This window comes from Amborella trichopoda, chromosome 13 (assembly GCF_054954075.1).
Source record: "Amborella trichopoda isolate Santa Cruz 75 chromosome 13, AtrichopodaSantaCruz75HAP2 v2.0, whole genome shotgun sequence".
In the NCBI taxonomy this organism is placed as follows: Eukaryota; Viridiplantae; Streptophyta; class Magnoliopsida; order Amborellales; family Amborellaceae; genus Amborella; species Amborella trichopoda.
Window position 1 is genome coordinate 41,496,647 of NC_142348.1, and position 17,799 is coordinate 41,514,445.

The window sequence follows — 17,799 nt, forward strand, 5'->3', positions numbered from 1 at the left end:
AAACTAAGATTGAAAAATTTATTGCCAAAGGACCTTGGCAGTATCAATACACAATGTATCAAACAGTGGGGTTCTTGGGCAAACAGTATATGCCTTGAATGTATTAATATGTTCTTTCTTGGGATCATCTTCCTCTTCTGATTTTTTCCACTTATTTATTTATTTTCACTCTTGACCTTTATTCCTCTAGCAGTTAAGGCATATTGAACCATTGAGGAAGATCTGCTGGCATAAAATGTTCATGTTGAGCTTGTGTTCTAGCTATTTCCTGAAAGCAATTTCTCTAATGTAGCTCACTCATTTGTATGGTAGATTGTTGTGACAATGAACTTTTGATAATGAACTATCAAGGCAAGTACAACGCTCGTCAACAGTATTTTCACCTATTATTACATTCGAAGTTTTCAATACTTCCTGTGGAATCTGACATAATCTATTTTATTATATTTTTTCTTTTTACAATATAATTTACTCTGTTATCAACTCTTTTGGTGTGAATATCTAATATGTTTATTTTCTTTCTTATCAAAATATGACAGAATTCTTTCTTCTGTACTAGTGTTGATGGATTTTCTGAGGAAATGCCATCTAACTCTTCATACTTTCCATTCTCTTAGCTAACACAATGTGAGAATTATTGCAACTTGGGAAATCCCTACATAAGAATATCAATATCTCCCATGCAATCAAGTGGCTAGGAAGCAAGATTTCTTAGACTTTGTTTTGTGGATTCAGATATGTTCTCTGTTAATAATTTCAGATTAGGGAGAGAAGTCTTGGAAGTAAGCCCGCAGCAGAGTTGCTAGAGAAACTGAAACCGGCATATTGGTTCTCTGGTCATTTGCATTGCAAATTTCCAGCTATTGTTCAACATGGGGAGGATGGTCCCATCACAAAATTCCTTGCGCTGGATAAGTGTCTCCCAGGACGCAAATTTTTGCAGGTTGCCTTAAAACCTCTTGGGTACTCTGTTGACAGCATTAGAGCTAGAGTATTTATACCTGTGGGTTTCTTGAATTTCAGATCATTGAAATTGAATCCAATCCTGGACCTTTCGAAATTCATTATGACGAAGAATGGCTCGCAATAACACTGAAGTACAATCCTTTGCTTCCTCTGACAAGAAAGTCTGCTCAACTGGGGTATAGAAGTCTCTTGAGAATTGTCTTTATCTTGTGTTTATCTTGTCATACGTGGTTGTGATTGCTCCTTGAACCATGTTACTTGCATCAGGGGTGAAGAGCCAGGTCTCCAAGGTTACCGAGAAAGGGTCAAGAACCAGCTAATGGCTAGAGGATCAAAACCTTTTGAATTTTCACCTACGGTTCCAGCACATGATCCTGAATCATTTTCGGGTGACCCTTCTTTTCAAGGTAAATTTTCCTTTCTTATAATTTTTTGGCTAATTCATGTACTGATACTCAGGGGATTAGAATATTATAGCTTTTTCCCTTCAAATTTTTACTATGGGGTTGTTATTCAATTCCGTTGTGCTCCAAGTTGACGAGCCTAGTAAGGTATAATCATGCTGCAATATATGGTTAGCATCTCCTGCTTCCTGCTTTTCCTTTATACTCTCTGGAATCAGATCTATAACTAGTATTCTTGAAGGTTTACATATGTTTTTTGAGTTGTTACATATATTTTTTGAGTTGTTACATATATTTTTTGCACCATATCTTATGCATGCTATTGGTTTTTTCTTTATTTTTAGTATTTGATTGTTATGGCTTCCTAATTTTAATAGAGAACTTTACAAATGGCTTCCTAATTTTTGTTAAATGATACCACATTTGCTGCTTCAATTGGTTTGCAATCTTCATATTCATGGACATTTCTTTCTGCTTCTCGTCAGTTCGCATCATAACGTATTTGGTCTTTTGATTCAATCTTCTTTTTGTTGGAAGACTTGTTTTTGTATATTATTCCTGTTTTATATGTATTCTTTAAGATTTGCTTGTATTTGGAAATATGAATTTGTACGAAGGAGTTTTTGTGGAGCTGTTGCCCTAATAGAACACCACTCATTTAATATTAAGATTCGTTATCCTGGGGTTGATACAATAGCCCAGCTTTATTTTCACCTGAGCCAGCATGCCTCTTGTCTTCTCTCTCTTGTCTCCCTCTTGTTTGTGTTTCAGGTGCAAGATCTTATCAACATAAGTTAACATGGTATTAGAACAGATTTGAATACGCTCTTAGCATGATCAACTCTAATCATGGTGACCTATAGTTCCTCCTTGAAGATTCATTATCTCTTCCTCTTCTAAACCCTAATATTTATTTCTTCATCTTTACCCTCTTTCATCATTCTCACCCTTCCTTCCTAAACCCTATTTTTTCTATCTCATATTTTCTCCATATTAGGGGCACCTACTGATCATGCTACTGTTCATGTCACTATTCATTTTACTGTTCACACTAATATTCACATCACTGTTCACACTACTGTACTTTTCTTCATAGCCTCATATTTCAGCTGCAAACTTCTGATTCTCTCTTCATTCAATATAAAACCTAGATTTTGTTTGCAATCCTTAATACTGCTCTTGCTATTCTTCTTTTCAGTTCTTTAAAATCTAGTCCAACACCCTAACTGCTTTTCTCTCTCCTGCTCTATTCTTGCTCTCCAGCCCAGCCACCTTTTATATACTCTTTTGGTCTTATCTCTAGATTTTCTTATTCTCTATAGACCTCCTCTTATTCTCCTTTCTCCAGATCTGGTTTGATTATAATTCTACCCCATCTTCCTCATCATGGTACGATCATCAAGTTCTAATTCCTTTTCACTACTAAATCCTCAATATGTCTCCGTCAAACTTAAATCTGATTATTTAATTGTCTGGAATGGAACTGTTATTTCCTTCATTAGAGGTCACGTCTCTATGGCCATTTGGATGGATCCACCAGTTCACCACCAAAATATATTGTTCAAGAAAACACAAATTCAAATGAAAAGAAAGAGACCACTAGAGTGATCAATCCATCCTATGAAGAAGGGCTCGTTAAATATCAGAATCTTTTTGGCTGGATTATTGTATGAAACAATTTTGTCTCAAGTGTTGAATCTATGTACAACATATGATCTTTGGACAGCCCTCATTGAGTCCTACTCTCAGGAATTGGAGGCTTGTGTATGCAATTAAAATATTGAATTTCAAGATTGTAAGAAGGGGTAGACGTGAGGATTTGAATTTTACTTCCTGGATGACATGGGATTATCTCCCCTCTTTTGCCAACCTTCGATCCATGTTGCTCCAACATGAGGCATTGTTCTTTCGGAAAGAGGCACAAAACTCATCTCCCTATAATGAGAACCACAATGTCCTTGTTATTAACAGAAGCAATACTGCACAAAATTTCAATAATTTTTGGTGAAATAATAGAGGTCTTAGGGGTCAAGGTGGCAAAAATGGGCATGGTGGCAGAAACTTCTATGGTATGGTCGAGGTCTCTTATCTACTTCTAATGGAAATATAAATATACTCATCAGTCTTCGGGGAAATAACAGAGGTCACAATTGAGTCTTCTTTTGGTCCTATTATCTTGAATCTTCTTTTTCTTGTTCCAAATCTTAGTCATAATCTGATTTTTGTTTCCCAACTAGCGCGTGATAATGGGATTTACTGTTTATGTCACGACCCCGCTCCCTGCCGTCCCCACCAGACCCTAGAGGGCTAGGCCCAGGCCAGCCGGAGGATCGTAGGACGTGGGGCCACGACCGTTTATTTTCTCCTGATTGTGTTTTCTTGAAGGAACAATAATTGGGAATCATTTTTGCTAAGGGAACTCGTCGTCGACAGTTATATGTGATAGATTGCCTTGAAAGAAGCATCCGATGCTGGTCTCAAGTCTAAATGTTAATAAAGATGCCAATTTATGGCATCATCGGCTGGGTCATTATAATGAGTCATTCAATAAACTATGTAATGAGGTGTTGTACCCTCAAATGTCAAAAGATCTTAGTCAATTTATTTGTTATGGATGTCAATTGAGCAAAAGTTCTGAACTTCCCTTTTCTTCAATTAATAAGAGCTTCTTTGTCGTTTGAGTTAATTCATTCTGATGTGTAGGGTTTGGTCTTGTTTGTTCTTCTTGTCATTCTTACTATTATGTTACATTTCATTGATGATTACTCTCGATATACATGGGTGTTTTTTCTAAATAACCAATGTGAGCAAGGTATTCATAAAGTTCAAGTCATTTGTTGTATAGCATTATCGAAGTCCAATTTTATTTTTTCCTTGTGATGAAGGGTGATAGTGATCCTCGTTTTTGATAGAGAACCATATGATCCTCTCTTTGATATTGGTCATATTTTTGATAAAGAACCAGGTGATCCTATTTTTGAGAATAAAATTATTTTAGATAAAAAACTAGGTGATCCATCTTTGATGGTGAAGATGAAGAATTAGGAAATGTTGTCTATGACGAAGAACAAGTTACAAGTGATGGTGATGGTGGCAATGGTGGTAATGATGTGGATAGTGTTGGTGAAGATGTTCAAGAGGAGGCAGTTGGGGGCAACAGCTGTAAAGAGCTCTTATCTCTCTTCAATGGTGGGGTTGATCTTTCTTGTTTTCAATTTGAAGATTCCACCCAATAGTTGCACCTATAGTTGGTTCTGCGAAACCTTTAGTAATTGGTTCGAGGATATTTTAATCAGCCCATAACCTATGGGTCCTAGGTTCAAGGCCCAATGTCAATGAGCAATATTTGGGTTGAGAGAGACCTTGTGTTTAGAGGAGGATTTATATTAACACACTTCAGAACTCGATGATGAGTTTTCTCCAACCAGAGAACAAAGATGTAGGAAAAATTTATTCTAGGTTTTAATTTTTGTTTAATTTAAAAAATGTATATTTTATTTTTATTTTTAGGGTCTAGTTTTTAGAGCCTTTTCCCAATTTATGGCTTCGTTGAGGGTATGGCCCTTGATAGAGCATTATCGCTGAACATGATTCGTGTAGCTGACCCTCAATAGTTGGGAAGAGGCTCTGATGATGATGATGATTTACTATTCATTAGTTACTATTCATAGGTACAGTCCATGGGTATACTGTTCATGGGTACTATTCATGTGTCACTGTTCCCACCTTTCCTTCCTGCATTAGAGGGGCAAGCACTCATTCCATGCTTTAAAAATTATTTAAAAGGATCATGGGATGGCGCAACAGATCTCTTGTCCTCACAGTCCAGTCCAAAACAGAGTTGTTGTGAAAGAAAGAATCAACGTATTAATGAGGTAATATTGTCTCTTATGTTTTCTAGTATTGTGCCATAGTACTTATGCACTGAGGCATTTCACACAGCTATATACCTCATTAATAGGCCATTAAGTGCTCTTAATGGGATCAACCTCTACAGAGTATGCATTGGTAAACATCTAGATTGTTCTATGTTGAATGCATATGTGCACATAGATAGCAGCCAAAGAAATAAGCTTTTCCCTGAGGCAGAAATGTGCATATTTGTTGGCTATTCTGATGAGTATAAAGGATATGGATGTCACAATTCTAGCTTGAAAGGATATTAATGTCCAGGCATGTTGTTTTTGATGAAAGGCGCTTATGGAATCCTCCAAAGGAAATGTTTACAAGTGATGCAGGTTTTGAAGGAGATAAAATTCAAGGTGATACAGCTCGTTACCTGCCCTTGATAAATAGTTGGAAAATTAAAAAACTCTGTGGAGAAACAATAAAGTAATCAGGGAAACGATGCGAAGGAAATTGGAGATGATGCTGAAATAAAAGGGGTAGATGGAGACATGACTGCCCAAATCAGAAGGTGGTGAAGAAAGCATCCATGAAGAGGTACAATATGACCCAAGAGAAGATTTTGGCCCTTCTTTGATACCAATGAAGAAATGCAAAATAAACAAAGTAGCAAAAAACTAATCTTATATCAAAGAAGGTCAAAGATTGGACAACAAACTCATAATTTACAGCCTCAAGATAGAGAATGACATGAAAATGAGCAGCATGATGAAGTCAGTTTGAGAAGATCAGCAAGAGTGAAGCAGCCTATTGATAGATTGGTCAACTATGGAAGTTTTAGACATAATTTTCAAGTGTTTATGTGTGAAATGGCGAAGATAAAAGCACCCAAAAATTTCTTTGAAGTCAGAAGAGATGAGAGGTGTTTTAGAGACATGGCAGAAGAGATACAAGCCATGCATGTTAACCGTACTTGGTGCATTGTATGAAGGCTGAGATACAAGAATGCTGGAATTATGTCCTTTCAAGGCCTTAATTTTCGACATTTTCAATAGCTCTTAACTTCAATGGGAGTAAAAGAGGGACATGACTCTAGGATCTTGTCGCACTGGGACCAAGAGTCATGGAATCCTGAGTGAGTCATGAGGAGGATTTATATGCATGGGAGAATCGACAGGGTTGAGCATTACCTCTTGTCAGGGTCGGATATTATGTTTGTGCCTCATGACTGGGTAATGGGCCAGGGCGATACGATTTATGTGAGTATGTGATATGATCTTGATGATAAAATAGCCTTGTACAGGAAGGTTAGGGCCAATAGAGGTCATTGGTCTAAACCCTTGACTCTTAAAACTAGCATGTGCATATACAATCGCAATGCATGGGAAGCCACTCTTTCAGGGATCCATTGGTTGGAGGTATGCACATGTGCCAAGAGAGGAATCCCCACACCATTTGCGTGCATGTCCTCTAGGGGTGCACCTGAAATCCACTGATACTTAGGGATTCAAGGTCACTCAATGGTTTGACTTAGAAAAACTAGGATCATGAGCCCCTGATTATACACTATGGGTCATGAATCTGTTGAGTTATACCGAGAAGGTGGCTTTGGATTCGGGGTCTAGCTAAGTGAAATGCTTCAATTCACAATTCAACTCCAAGGATCCTAATTTCCCTTATAATTGTTTGTAAACGATGTCAAAATGATTTATTTCGATGGATAATCATTAAAATGATTTTTGTGGATTTTTGAGATTGGGGATGGTGAGCTAGGATCAATCCTCTTTTTTTAGCCATTGGATGATGCATGGAGGGTCAAGATTCATCAATCTAGAAGCATCTCTACACTCAAAGGTTAGAAGCCTATAAATACCCCCTTGAGCCTTCATTTTTCATAGGAGTTTACATCCACTTCACTCTCTCTCTCTCTCTTTAAGTGACACGCCTCTCTCTCTCTCTCTCTCTTTACTCATAGAGTGGCATACCCATGTCACTTCTCTTCTTCTCTTTCTCTATAAAATTGTCCTCATGTTAAGGTGAAAGAGAACTCCATTGTAGGTGATTCACAGCTCAAATTCAAGCTATGGATGATCTAGTCTTGAAGCCTTCAACAATTGAGTAAGATCTCTTCCAATTTCTTTGATTCTTATTGATTCTTCTTGCTGTAAATTCTCAATTACAACAAGTTATTTCATCCTTGGTGAATAGATCATTGATCTTTTGAATCTGCTTCGATCCCTCTTGATCCAAATAGTTGAAGGTATCATCCATGCATAATTTGATCTAGCTTCCAAGAGCTTTTCCCTTTGAGTTTTGGAGTATTTTTGGCTGATAGTTCTATGAGTTTTTCATGACCAAATCAGTCAATTAGATCATCATTTTGATTCCTTGAATTGTTGATTTTATAAGAGGAGACTATACCGAAGTTGTGTGGCTCAATTTGTGAACTCAATTGAACCATTTTTGTGTTTTAAGAGCCTCATTTTCTCCCACAATATTTCCACTTAATTTGATATTAAAATCTCTGAAAATCCTTCCATGTTTTCACTGTATATCAGTAGATGCTTGGCTTCCCACTCTTGAGACGATGGATTTAGTCGGATTTTGTATTATGCCATCACATGTCACCCAATGGCACATAGCTAAGACCCAAGGCTGTAAACCGGGCACTCGAGAGCTCCGATCGGCTTCCCATGGTCATGACGCATTGCGCACTTGAGTATATGTATGTTTTTATGTTGGAGATCATGTCATGTTGAGTTTTATGGAGTTTATTGTTGTATAATTTTTCGTTGTAATTTTGAGTGGTGCAGAATTTTCAGAAGCACCCTATACATGTGTAGTTTGATGATCTCCATGAGTATTTTGATTTGTTTATAAACAAGGGACCCTACTTGAGTTGTATCCTCTAATTTGAGTGTATTTTGAAGTCAATCATTCACTGTAGTGACAATGACCTTGCTGTAATTTCATTTTGCAAGTTGAATCTCTAGTGTATTGTATAAATTTCAAGGTGCATTGTCTTTTCTTGTCTCTATTGTGCTACCAAGTTCAAGAGATTTGGTTTCGATACACACTCAAATGTGGTGAGTTGTAATGTGTATAGAAAGTGAAATATAAACCTGATGGAAGCATTGAAAGATTAAGGCAAGACCTGCGGTAAGAGGAATTAACCAACGGCATGGCTTGGACCATGAGGAAATCTTTAGTCCAGTTGTTAAAATTGTTACAATAATGGTTGTTATATCCTTTGCCCTCATGCACAATTGGCCACTTTATCATTTGGATGTTCAAAATGATTTCTTGCATGGAGAATTAAATGAGCAAGTATATAGGGATCAACTGCCTGGGTTGGATGAAGCAAACCCAGTTGAATATGTTTGTAAGTAAAAGAGATCTGTATATGGGCTGAAGCAGGCCTCTAGAACCTGGTTTTATAGTTCTTATGAAGCATTAAACGGGAGAGGTTTTATCAGCCAATGGTAATTCTCTACTCGTTTTGAAAGGTGAGAAAGGTTCTATAGTTAACTTGTTATATGTGGATGGCATTGTTTTGGAATCTATATGAGGATGATAAATGAAGTAAATGAGCTCTTCAATGAAAGGTTTCAGATGAAGGACCTAGGAGAATTGAGGTATTTTCTAGGAATTGAAGTGGATATTTCTTGTGATGAGATTTGCCTTTCATAGCAAAAATATGCTTTAGATATGCTGGTAAGGGCCAATATGTTGAATTGTAAATCTTATAGCACTCTAGGAGCTTTAAATAGAAGATTATGTGCCGATCAAGGTGATCCATTATCAGAGCCAGAGAAATACAAGAGTATGGCAGGGACATTATAGTATTTTACATACTGGTTATCAATTATGTCATTACATGCACGCACCAATCACTGTACGCATGGGGGCATTGAAAAGGATTATGAGGTGTGTGAAAGGTTCCCTTGGCAGTGGTTTGATGTATAAGAAAAATAAACAAGTTAGTCTAGATTTGGGGACTGCAATTGGATATTCAAATGCAGATTGGACAAGAGCTCCAGATTCTAGAAAATCAGTTTTGGGTTATTGTGTTTTTTCTAGGAGATAATTTCATATCTTGGAGAAGCAGAAAGCGAAAAATGGTTGCCTGATCAAGCATTGAAGCAGAATACAGAGCTCTTGTTGCAATGGGGATAGTTATTACATGGGTTCGTAATCTCATTTCTTGGTTGGGTTATAAAGTTGGCAGATCATCTATCCACTGTGACAATAGAAGTGCTTTAGCAATTGCTGCAAACCCAATATTCCATGATGGAACAAAACACATTGAGATTGATTATCATTTTATCTGAGAAAAGATAGAGGCTGAAGAGGTTGAACCAAAATTCATTGGTACAGAAAATCATATCGTGGATATATTTGCAAAAGTTTTATCAAGGAAAAAGGCATGATTACTTAAAAAGCAAGTTGTACATGTTTGAACACGATGCACAACCTGAAGGGGAGTCTTAAAAGACTTGTTTTATGTATATTCTTTAAGATTTGCTTGTAGTTGGAAAAATGTATTTGTACAAGGGCATTTTTGTATAGCTGTTACCCTAATGTTACACCTCTCATTTAATATAAGGATTTAATATCCTAGGCGTGATGAAAGAGCCGCTCCAGTTTTATTCTTGCTTAAGCCCAACGTGCCTCTTTGTCTTCCTCTTGTTTGCGTTCCAGGTGCAAGATCTTATCAACATAAGTAAAATTATATACTGGCCATCAGCCCTGTAAGATTATCTAGGTCTTTGTGGGATCATTGTTACTAGTTCATTTTTAGAAAGTGATTCTCTCTTTTCGTAAACAGTGTTATGACAATTCATTTCTTACAATAACTTGTTGAATATTGCATAACATGTGACTTGGGTTCATCCACATTTACCTCATTTAAATTTTGGTAGTTAGGTTTTTCTGTAAATTCTATGATCACAACATTGAGAGGCACGTAATAGAATCTGTTTGTACGTGCAAAGCTTGGTTCTACCAGAGGGGCATGAGAATGTGTAATAAAGTGTAAATTTTCTCATTAGTACCCTTCAAATATTACGTTATATAATGAAATTGCACATGGATATAGTCGACAACATGGAATATGAGTCTGTTGTCCTTATCGTAGGGTATATCATGAGGATCTCTTCATGGTATTAAAGCTGTAAACAATTGTTAATTGTTATGGATTAGTGATGTCTAAAGCTTGTAATCAATATATTCTTCATATTGACAGGATGTCGTACTAGTTTTGGATAATTCTAGGTTGGTTGCAATTATAAATGATTTAAATATGAAAATAGAAATGAAGAAAATAAAAAATTATGAATAACATTCTGAACCCACGATGTGTCTGGTAAAATGTGTTGCGATATTACCAAACTATAATGGGTAGTGATTTCATGCAATGGTTGTATAGTAATATAATGCAACAATCTTTAAGGTCCTCATCCTCATTTCTCTCTTATTGAGCACTTGAACTCTTCATTTAATTTCTTCCTTTTTCTACTCCTTTCATTATTTACTGCTATATTTAACTGTTCTATGCAGTCAAACCTCAAAGCGCAAGAATATACACACACAGATACATGCACACACTCATACATCTATATACGCGTCTATAAATGTATGTATGTACGCGTGTATATGAAATCCTGTGGTTGGTCTAGGACTTAACAGACTGCTTTGGCAGTTTAATGTTAGCGTATAATAATATTAGTGTTGCATCTTCAAAAAGGAACAACTTTATTCGAACTACTTTAAGATTGTAATAGAAGTGGTTAAATCACAGCACTTTAATTTGAATTTGATTAGAGCCCCAGGCATTGGAATAGATTAGCTGTGCAACTTCTGGGGGAGTATTCTTGGAAGATCGTGAATGATAAATTTCTCCTTTATCTGCTGGCAGGCTCTCTGCCATTTGGTTTTGAGACACTTGTAAAGTTCCATTTCATAGTTACCGGAATCTCTCACCCAAGGTCACGATTCCGAAACGGAATCCCAATTCCACAATTCTGACAACGAATCTTCACAGAATCTGTTTTCGCGAAGTTAGGATTTTCGATTCTTTATTTTAGGAATTTCGATTCCAACACTTACCATATCGTTTCTAGTATTTAATGATCCTCAATTTCGCAATTGTTGAATCTTGATTCCATATTTATTGAATCTGGATTCCAAATGTAATGATACTCTGGCCAGCAAATTAGAAACATAAACATAGGGCCATGAACTACAAAATAAACAATTTAGAGCTTCTGAGAGACATCAAATTAGACACTTGATTCCAAAGATATTGGAATGCTGATTGCATATATGAAGAAATCTCGATTCCATATGGGTTGATTCCAAATAAGTTAGAAACTTGATTTCAAAGATGATAGAATCTCAATTCCATAAAAGTAGGGATCTCGATTGCATTTGGGTCGAATCTTGATTCTTAAAAAGTAGGATTCTCGTTTCCTGCAATTTGCCTTGTACTGACATCGATTATGAAAATATGAATCTTCTAGCTAGCCGCGATTTTGTGATTCCGATTCATAGATTGATTCAGAATCTTAAGTGTTTCCAACAACTATGTTCTATTTAGTGTTAAAAATTTGAGGCCAAGTTGTGGAGTGTGGAGGTCACCTTCACTACTATGAAATTAGAATTGGTTTCTCTTGGCAAGCTTAGTCCCCGCCACTTATTGTAACTTCATGGACGAAATTGGATCAGAAGTAGATATGTCCACCATCATTATCCCTCATTATCATATTGGAGGGCCTGTTCTCTTTGATTTTCTGGATGGCAAATAACTATAGTAGTGTTCGATTTCATCCAACCTTGAGTGGCTTTTGGGCACACAACTTGCAAGTGGGACCTTTAGGCAGCAAAGGCAACCTTAGAAATGCCCCCCTGTATATGAGGGCACCGGGCATATGATTTAAGTTGTTGACTTCAGAAAACTCCTCCCAATGTTAACCATCAAAAAACCAAACTGTTGCTAAGGCAAGTTTCATGGGAGCATTATCACCCTTATGTAAGCTAAAATCACTGGCTCTTTGATAATAATAGGGAAATTGATAGAGCAGTAAAATAAGCAAGAAATTAAGCCAAACACTAGCAATAACTAGGAGAAACCTAGTGTCTTTTCCTCACACCCAAGCTAGGGTTCAAAAGCCTAAAGCTCTCACTTTCTTTTCTGAAAACAAACTCACGTGGTATGCCCCCCCTAGGGCCTACACATCTCGTAAATAATATTATTTAATATTCAAGGACATTAAATGTCTATAGAATAATGAAAATGATCCCAAAAGTCCTAACTTATATGAAAATTTGTTAATGACAGTTTTACCTCTAATAAAACAAGTAATTCCACAAGTACTCTAGCCACTTTTCTAAACATCTCCCAAAATCCTAAATAGTATAAAAGAATCCTAGAATCCCAAAAAACTTAAAAACCCTTAAAATAAACCTTAAACTATATTAAAAATTTCAGAAATACCTTTGTTAATTAACAATAACTCATGAATAGTACCGTTGAACAGTACTCATGAACAATACTCTGAATAGTACTCATGAATAGTAAAAAAATAATTAAATTTGTCCTGCATCAATCTTCTATGGTTAGAGAAAACTTGTCCTTGAGTTTTGGAGTGTGTGCTAAGATGAAATCAACAACAAAACTTGGTATAGATAGTAAATAATTGATACAAACTCATTAAATTCGGCTATCCTTCAATGCACTTTGAAAATTTTGTAGGAAAGTCCAAACTCAATTTTCTGGCCTTTAGAGGCTTTTTCGACATTTATTTCATTCCTTTTTGAAATTAGGGCTGCAATTTGCAGTTTGTGAGTTGATCATGCTTCCACTATGCTACTCTAGTTCCAATGCCCTAAATCTCTTGTATGCTCCACCTCTTCAATATCTTTGAGATCTTCAAAAGCCATGATTTTGATCAGTCCCCCTTGCCTTCTCTCCACATTCTTCTCGATCTAGATCCTCTTTTGAAGCATCTTCATCTTTATCTTGATCTTTGTCATAGAACGGATCTCTTAGGAGATGTTGCTATTCATAGGAGGACGTATTGAAGATTGGTAGGAAATTCCCATCTATAACATGCAGATTTTTTATACGGCCTGCATTAAAATCAATAATGTCCTCCCAATTCTAGGCCTTCTGTCTTTGCTCTCATCACTCAACTCCACATGCGGAGCGTGCGGTAAAAAGTGAAAGATATGGCTGCAGAAATCATTGCCATAGAATCAAAAAAATTTCGTCTTTTCTTTATTAATGAATCTGAATTCTACTTACAAGTACCACAAAACACTGCTGCAAGCGAAAGAAATACAACTTAGGACATGTCCTTTTACAACGAAAACAAATGAACACAATCCAGGAATAAAACCCATTCTTCGAATAAAAACCAACCTTCCGTACACAATTTAATACAGATAAATGTTCCTGGAAAATCGCAGTAGATATGGTCATATGATTGAAAAACAAAAGTAAATAGCCGGAAAGACTTACTCGATTGTGTTAAAGGTTACCCCCATAGGACTTATTGGTCTTGCTGGAATTTCAGTGCCGGATGCTTGTATAGGAAATATCTCTCAAACTGGGGTTTTAGAGCGCATCAAAACACAATTAGGGTTTGTAGGAACCCTTTTGGAATATCTAGGGCATGCCTTCGGTGCCTTTTAGGGCTACGCGTGCCCCTTACTCATCAAACCCTCATTAGGGTTTCTTTGGCATACCACTCTCTTAGTATTCTTTTAGGGTGGTGTGCCACTTCTATTGAGAGAGAGAGAGGAGAGAGACAGGAACTTAAGAGAGTTAAGAGAGAATTTTGGGGCGTGGTGGAGAGAGAGAGAGATAAATAGGGGAGAAAGAGAGATCAGAGAATTGTAGAGAATGAGGTATATAGGCATCAAGACCCCCCTAAGTATACCTATCCAATGACAATGACTCTCCTTGACTAATAGGAATTTAGAAAATCTGCGGTGAGAAACAAATCTAGGCCATCCATCCTATAAATCGATCATCATGATTTAGGAAGGCATATTAGGAACATTATCCCCTTAATATATGGCCCATATCCACTTCTATTCAATTTAAGATTAAACTAATTTAAAATCCTTTTAGAACTACCTTTTATTATCTTAAAATTATAGGAAGCCAAATAATATAATTTTGGTCAGATCCAATTCCCACACATAATCTCTTTAAAAAGATTATCTTTAACTAACTTAAAAACATCTTTAATTAAAAAATAACAAAACATAAGAGAGATGGGGGCATGCCACTCCATGTGGGACATTTGGCCCCATAGGCCCTACGGCCCACCCATGGTGTGTGGCACACCTGTGGGGCTGGATCCAAGGGCCGACATGTGCCCTTTCTAACTCACAAAATTCAAAAACACCCATTTGGAAGGAAAATATAGTAGAAGTAAAATTTAACAATTTGAAAAAATTTGTAAAATTTACAGAAGCATTTCTAGTGCTGAAATCTAGAGGTGGACTGGTACCAATGGTTAAAATAAACATCTATAAGGGCACTTTACCCAACCTAGTGACCATGATTCACAACTAACTTCTCAAACCAACCCAACGAAATCTATGACCCACAGTCTTATGAAGGGGCTCATGATTGGCTTGTCAAAGCTGGCCAATAAACAGTGGGACCAGAGTTACGAAAAGTGGATTACAGTTTTCTCGTTATGCGCAAGTCAATCACATGTCACTACAATCCAAGGGGGACTCTCTCTATTCTCATGTATAGATTTCCCTTTTTAGGGATGCTTCCTGGTAATGCAGCCGTCATATGTACATATTGTGTGGACGTTTGTTGAAGATTTAACCTTGATTCTCACAGGCTTACCTCCACACATAGGAGACGACACAACTCTTTTGGCCTATAAACCATCGCTGGATATCTCTCTAACCTCGATAAGGGATGACTCACTGTAAAACCCCTTTCAGTACTGTCACATGCTTAGGTAAGGGTTTTGGACATGACCAAGGCCATAGACCCTTAATCAGTCAAACAATACACACTCCCACTGAAGTGTATAATTCACTGTAAATGTCTTTTTACATGTTCTCACGGCCTTTAAAGGTCAAACCCCAACATCTCCCACTGGGCCCTTGAAAGACAATAACTCCCTCTTAGTCTCTCTCAAGCCCATCCCATGTACATGGTTGCAAATATATTTGCCACCAATCCTTTTGTCAAAGGATCTGATAACATAGTCTTTGTAGGGATATAAGCAACCTCGAGCCTTCTTGCTCAGATCTCGTTACAATATGGTTGTAGTCCGCCTTAATGTGTCTTGATTTCTTGTGAAACCGTGATTCTTTGGTCACACAAATTGTTGCCTAGTTGTCGCAGAAGATTCTTACACAGGCAATTCATCGGATAAAATTTGAGTTTATTTAGGAACTTCCTCAATCAGACTAATTCTTTTGCTACGAGACAACGAGCTACATATTCTGATTCCATAGTCGAGAGTGCAACAACATCCTGTCTCGTTTCGCACAATGAAACAATTGTACCGGCAAGAGTGAAAATATACCCAAATGTAGACTTCATCTCATCTAGATCACCATGATAGTGCTCATCTGCATATCCCTGTATCTATATATTCGAGACTCCTCCATAAGTGAACATGTGACTAACCGATTCATTTAAGTATTGCAAAACTCTTTTGATTGCCTTCTAGTGCTCCATGCGTAGATTACTCTAGAACCTGCTAATCATATTCATTGCAAGTAATAAGTTTGGTCTTGTCCCTGACATACCATACGTTAGTGACCTAAGTACTTCTGTACGAGATTCTTTGCATGGCTTCTTTTCTTCTGAAGTTAGTGGGACACATGGCTAGGTTTAGGTTGGTCTTCTTTTCAATGGGGGTTAATATGGGCCGGCAATCTCCATTTCAAATCTTTTCAGAATTTTCTTATAGTATCTCTTGAGATAACTGAATGTTTCTCTCTCTTCTATTTCTGGTGAACTTGATTCTCAAACATATGATGCGTTTGCAAGATCTTTCATATCAAAATTCTGTGACAAGAAAGCTTTTGTTTCCAATATGAGAGTCATCGAACTACTGGTAATTAACATGCCATCCACATATAGAGAAATGAATAGAGCATCACTTCAAATGACCTTAACATATACACAATAATCCTTCTGGTTAGGCACAAAACTAGCTTTCGACAAGCTCTCCTGAAATTTAATGTACCTCTTCCTTGATGTTTGTCTAAGGCATAGTGGGACTTCCTAAATTTACACACGAGCATGTTCTTTGCCTTTTCTGTGAAGTCCTCTGATTGTTTCATGTAAATTTGTTCTTCTAGGACGGTAGCACCCCATTTAGAAATGCAGTCTTAACATCCATCTGGTGGAGCTCGAAATCGAAATGGGCTGTTATGGCTATTAGGATCTTAATGGAGGGGAACTTAGCTACATGAGAGAAGGTCTCACCATAATCTATTCCTTCTTTCTGGGTCCCTTTGGTATTTGTCTAGCTTTATATTTTTCTAATTTCCCTTCCAAGTGTAATTTCTTCATATAGATTCACTTGCAGCCTATGGATTTTCTATCGGCAAGTAAGTTTACTAAGTCCCAAACATGGTTTTGTTTAATCGAGTTAAGTTCATCAATCATGGCTTTTTCCAACTGTATATTTTCATGGCAGTTTATGGCTTCTTGATAGGAAAAATGTTCATGTAGGGATTTTTCTTCAATCCTCTCATAAAATTCTCCAAAGTCGGTAAAGAATTCAGGTTTTCTTGTAATTCGGTTACTTCTCCTATGACGAGGTGATTCGGGATCTTGAGCCTGATTCTTGTCACTTGTTATCTCATAAAGTTCAACTTGTTTATGATAGGCACGACCTTCAAGGAACCCTTCCTCATGGAAATGGGCATCCCTGCTCTCAAGGACAGACTCTGTGTCAGGATTGTATAGCCAATATCCCTTACCATGTGGTGGGTATCTTGTGAAGATGGACTTAACTGTTTTGGGTTTCAGTTTGTCCTATTTTGATGGGTATTATGACATGGGCTGAACATCCCCACACTCTTAGATGATCAAGGTGGAGTACGACTAGTCAAAGTCTCATGAGGAGACAGTGGGACTGCCTTTATACGAGTTTGGTTAAGAGCGTAACCGGCTGTCAAAACTGCTTCTCCTCAGAACTCTTGGGAGAGTTTAGCATGACCCATCATACTCTTTACCATTTCCACCAAGGTCCCTTTTCATGTCTCGAGTAACCCATTTTCTTAAGGAATGTATGGCATACTATACTAGTGTATAACCATACTCAATACAAAATTCTTTAAATAATTGTGAGGAATATTCTCCGCCCCTATTGGTTCTAAGTATTTTAATTTTCTAGTTTGTTTGGGTTTCTACCTTGGCTTTTATTCTTTGAAGTGGTCTAGGGCTTCCGACATTTCCCATAATAGGTATACATGGCCAAAATAGGAGTAGTCATCAATGAAAGTGATAAAGTACCTCTTGCGGCCTTTAGTGGTCACATTCATAGGTCCACAAATGTCATTATGGACAGCTTCTAAAATGTCA

General features: G+C 37.1%; 1 protein-coding gene across 16 annotated transcripts in view; it reads left to right on the forward strand.

Annotated features, from left to right (window-relative positions):
* The window catches only part of DBR1 (debranching enzyme 1), a 50,990-nt gene that overhangs the window by 22,812 nt on the left and 10,379 nt on the right, over window positions 1-17,799 (forward strand). For all 16 annotated transcript variants that reach the window (XR_016046968.1, XR_016046970.1, XR_016046969.1 and 13 more), the window contains 3 exons: window positions 761-943; window positions 1,024-1,142; window positions 1,234-1,373. Coding sequence is in view for 12 of the 16 variants with exons in the window: in XM_088855020.1 (XP_088711146.1) it covers window positions 761-943; window positions 1,024-1,142; window positions 1,234-1,373 (442 nt within the window). In the remaining 4 variants the exon portion in view is untranslated. The remainder of the gene's footprint in view (window positions 1-760; window positions 944-1,023; window positions 1,143-1,233; window positions 1,374-17,799) is intronic.